This window comes from Oncorhynchus keta, chromosome 34 (genome assembly GCF_023373465.1).
Source record: "Oncorhynchus keta strain PuntledgeMale-10-30-2019 chromosome 34, Oket_V2, whole genome shotgun sequence".
Taxonomy (NCBI): Eukaryota; Metazoa; Chordata; class Actinopteri; order Salmoniformes; family Salmonidae; genus Oncorhynchus; species Oncorhynchus keta.
This window is the reverse complement of record NC_068454.1, coordinates 11,380,143-11,382,869: the sequence shown is the minus strand read 5'-3', so window position 1 is coordinate 11,382,869 and position 2,727 is coordinate 11,380,143. Positions and strand designations below refer to the sequence as shown.

General features: G+C 41.2%; 1 protein-coding gene across 1 annotated transcript; it reads right to left on the bottom strand.

The window, feature by feature from the left end:
- Positions 1-259: 259 nt before the first annotated feature.
- On the bottom strand, positions 260-1,575 carry LOC118366460 (gamma-crystallin M3-like). Its single transcript, XM_035749090.1, has 3 exons — positions 1,462-1,575; positions 837-1,082; positions 260-611 (listed from the first exon to the last, which is right to left on the bottom strand). The coding sequence occupies exons 1-3, from the start codon at positions 1,471-1,473 to the stop codon at positions 312-314; spliced, it is 558 nt and encodes a 185-aa protein (XP_035604983.1). The 5' UTR covers positions 1,474-1,575; the 3' UTR covers positions 260-311.
- Between the last annotated feature and the right edge of the window lie 1,152 nt (positions 1,576-2,727).

Sequence of the window (2,727 nt, the reverse complement as noted above, 5' to 3'; positions counted from 1 at the left end):
GGATGGAATGGAATAAATGGACACAGACAAACAAGTGGTTTCCATATGATTGAAACCATTCCATTAATTCCTTTCCAGCCACTACCTCCTATAGCTCCAACTCCCCAGCCTCCTCTGTTACCTACCTATTCCTAACAATTATCCTAAACTTTAAAATGTTAAAGTTGTGAGGGTGAAATAGTGAAATGATTAATGAATTATCTCCCAGGAAGTGTTCTGAGTAAACGCACCACAAAAACAAGACAATTATGCAAAAATGTAGAATTGGGAACATTATTTTATTCACCATTTTAGTACAACATCTGAGCATATTACATGGACATGTTATCCATGATACGCCTCATGCTCATGAACCTCATGCTGCCGCTCATGCCTCCCATTCCCATACCCATCTGACTGAAGCTCCTGTACTCTCCAGGCTTCATGTACATCTGCCTGCCTCTGTAGTGGGGCTGCTCGTACATCAGCCAGTGGCCGTCCATGACGTTGCAGGACTGGCAGTCGGACATACGGTAACGGACCTGGATGGAGTCACAGTCGTCCGTCATCTCGTGCATCTGACCTCCGAAGTTCTCCCTCTCGTAGATCCTCATCCTGAAGTTTCCTTTGTGCTGTCAGGAGCAAAGCAATGATTCAACGAGTCAGAATTATATATAAATGTGTAAAATACGAGAATACAACCATTAAAATGCCCTACTGTAATGTACTGGCTATCACTACAGGCAGGGAGAGGCCAGCAGGGCCTCTTAGGGGGGCAATGGGCCTCTTGTGGAATGGGGAAATAAAGCATCATTGTTAACTCCCACTATTGAGAGGCGTCCGCTCTCTCCACCTACCATGGGGATCATGCGGCAGGACCTGATGCAGTCATTCATTCCCATTCCCATGCGCTGGTAGTCAGGGTACTCGCCCCTCCTCATGAAGTACTGGTTTCCCATGTAGTTGTTGTGATCGTAGACCATGAAGCAACCGCTGTCAACCCTGCAGGAGTGACACCTGCTCAGGAAGGAGGACATGTCAGCGCAGTCCTGGCTGGTCTCATAGGAACGACCCTGGAAGTTCCTGTCCTCGTAGAAGGTGATCTGTAAGCACAAAAGTAATATATACTATATTATGGAAAAATTTATAAAAATATACATGAATTTGCAGATACAAGTTGCTTTATAACTAGAATTGCTACATGCTCCTAAAATGGCAGCTCCCAAATGCTAGATTATTATAGGTGATGCTAAATAATCGGTTAACAATTAAAACCAAAAAAACTGTTTTCGGAAAAAACAACACTATAAGAAAGTTCAAAAGAAGCTTCACTTTATAAAAGTGAACTATCAGTTAAAAATTGTGATTCACCAGCCACTATACTGGTGAATTAAAGCAGTGTGTGGGATGAAACATTCACTTAACCAGCCACTATACTGGTGAATTAAAACACTTAGTGTGTGGGATGAAACATTCACTTACTTTGCCCATCATGATTGCGGTTGTTCCTGAGAGCTGTGCTGCTGCTACACTGAGGTCCTGCCTGTTTTAGCCTTTACCTTTATACCTCACTATAGTCAAAGGATCTGTGGCATCCCATTGTGTAAAGCCCTGACCTAGCAACATGATATAGAGGCCTGCAGAGTGCTAGAAGACTTTAGAATGGGTTGTTCCACTGAGAAGTCAATACAAATGATCTTTTTGAAGAAGAATACAATAGTCTCTTTGACATGTTTCAAACCACACTAGGTAGTATTCACTGTACAGTAAAAGGTCTCTTTTGGTTTAGTTTGTTTTAATGTGATGATTACACCATCAGTGTATAGAAACAGCAACTAGTTTGGTTTCACGTTTGGCAACTGTCTATATAGGTTTAATAATATGGTAAGAAGTAGGTGTACCTTGTCTGCAGGTATCAAAGTAAAGGTTTATCCAGATTGTTACTCTTTTGGCAGTTCAGTGAGTCCACTTCAGCAGTACTTCATTAGTGGCAATAAATAGTAAGCTGTCATTTCAAACATTATCATGGCAACACACTGACACACATTATTACTATGAGAGGCCATCATTCATCCTGGCCATGATAATTCACTGTCTGACCTTCTGTCCCTATCAAAAACCAGGTACACACACATGTACACACACACACACACACACACGCGCTTACCAGCATTTCACTATGTTCACAATAACATCTGCTAATGTGACCAATAAAATTTGATTTGATTTGATTTATTGTATTCTACTTAGACATTTACTGTCATTATTGAAAGAGATTGTGATATCTCACATCTCAAAATAGGGCTACTTAATGTTAGATCCCTCACTTCCAAGGCAGTTATAGTCAATGAACTAATTACTGATCATAATCTTGATGTGATTGGCCTGACTGGTTACAGCAAAAGTGAAGGTGTCGCTAACATTTACGATAGCAAACATCGATTTACAACAACAAAAAACGACTGAGCTTTCATCTTTTGAGCTTCTCCAGTAGTCATGAAATCTATGCACCCTACTCAATCACTTTTTTTGCTACTATTTACAGGCCTCCTGGGCCATATACAGCGTTCCTCACTGAGTTCCCTGAATTCCTATCGGACCTTGTAGTCATGGCAGAAAATATTCAGATTTTTGGCAAATTTAATATTCACATGGAAAAGTCCACAGACCCACTCCAAAAGGCTTTCGGAGCCATCATTGACTCTGGACCTAGTCACTGTCACAGTCATACTCTGGACCTAGTTTTGT

What these genes read in the sequence shown, in the direction of transcription:
- LOC118366460 (XM_035749090.1), bottom strand. An exon ending in CCTGCCGCATGATCCCCATG is followed by an intron (nt 612 to 836) that starts GTAGGTGGAGAG and finishes TGCTCCTGACAG; the next exon opens with CACAAAGGAAACTTCAGGAT.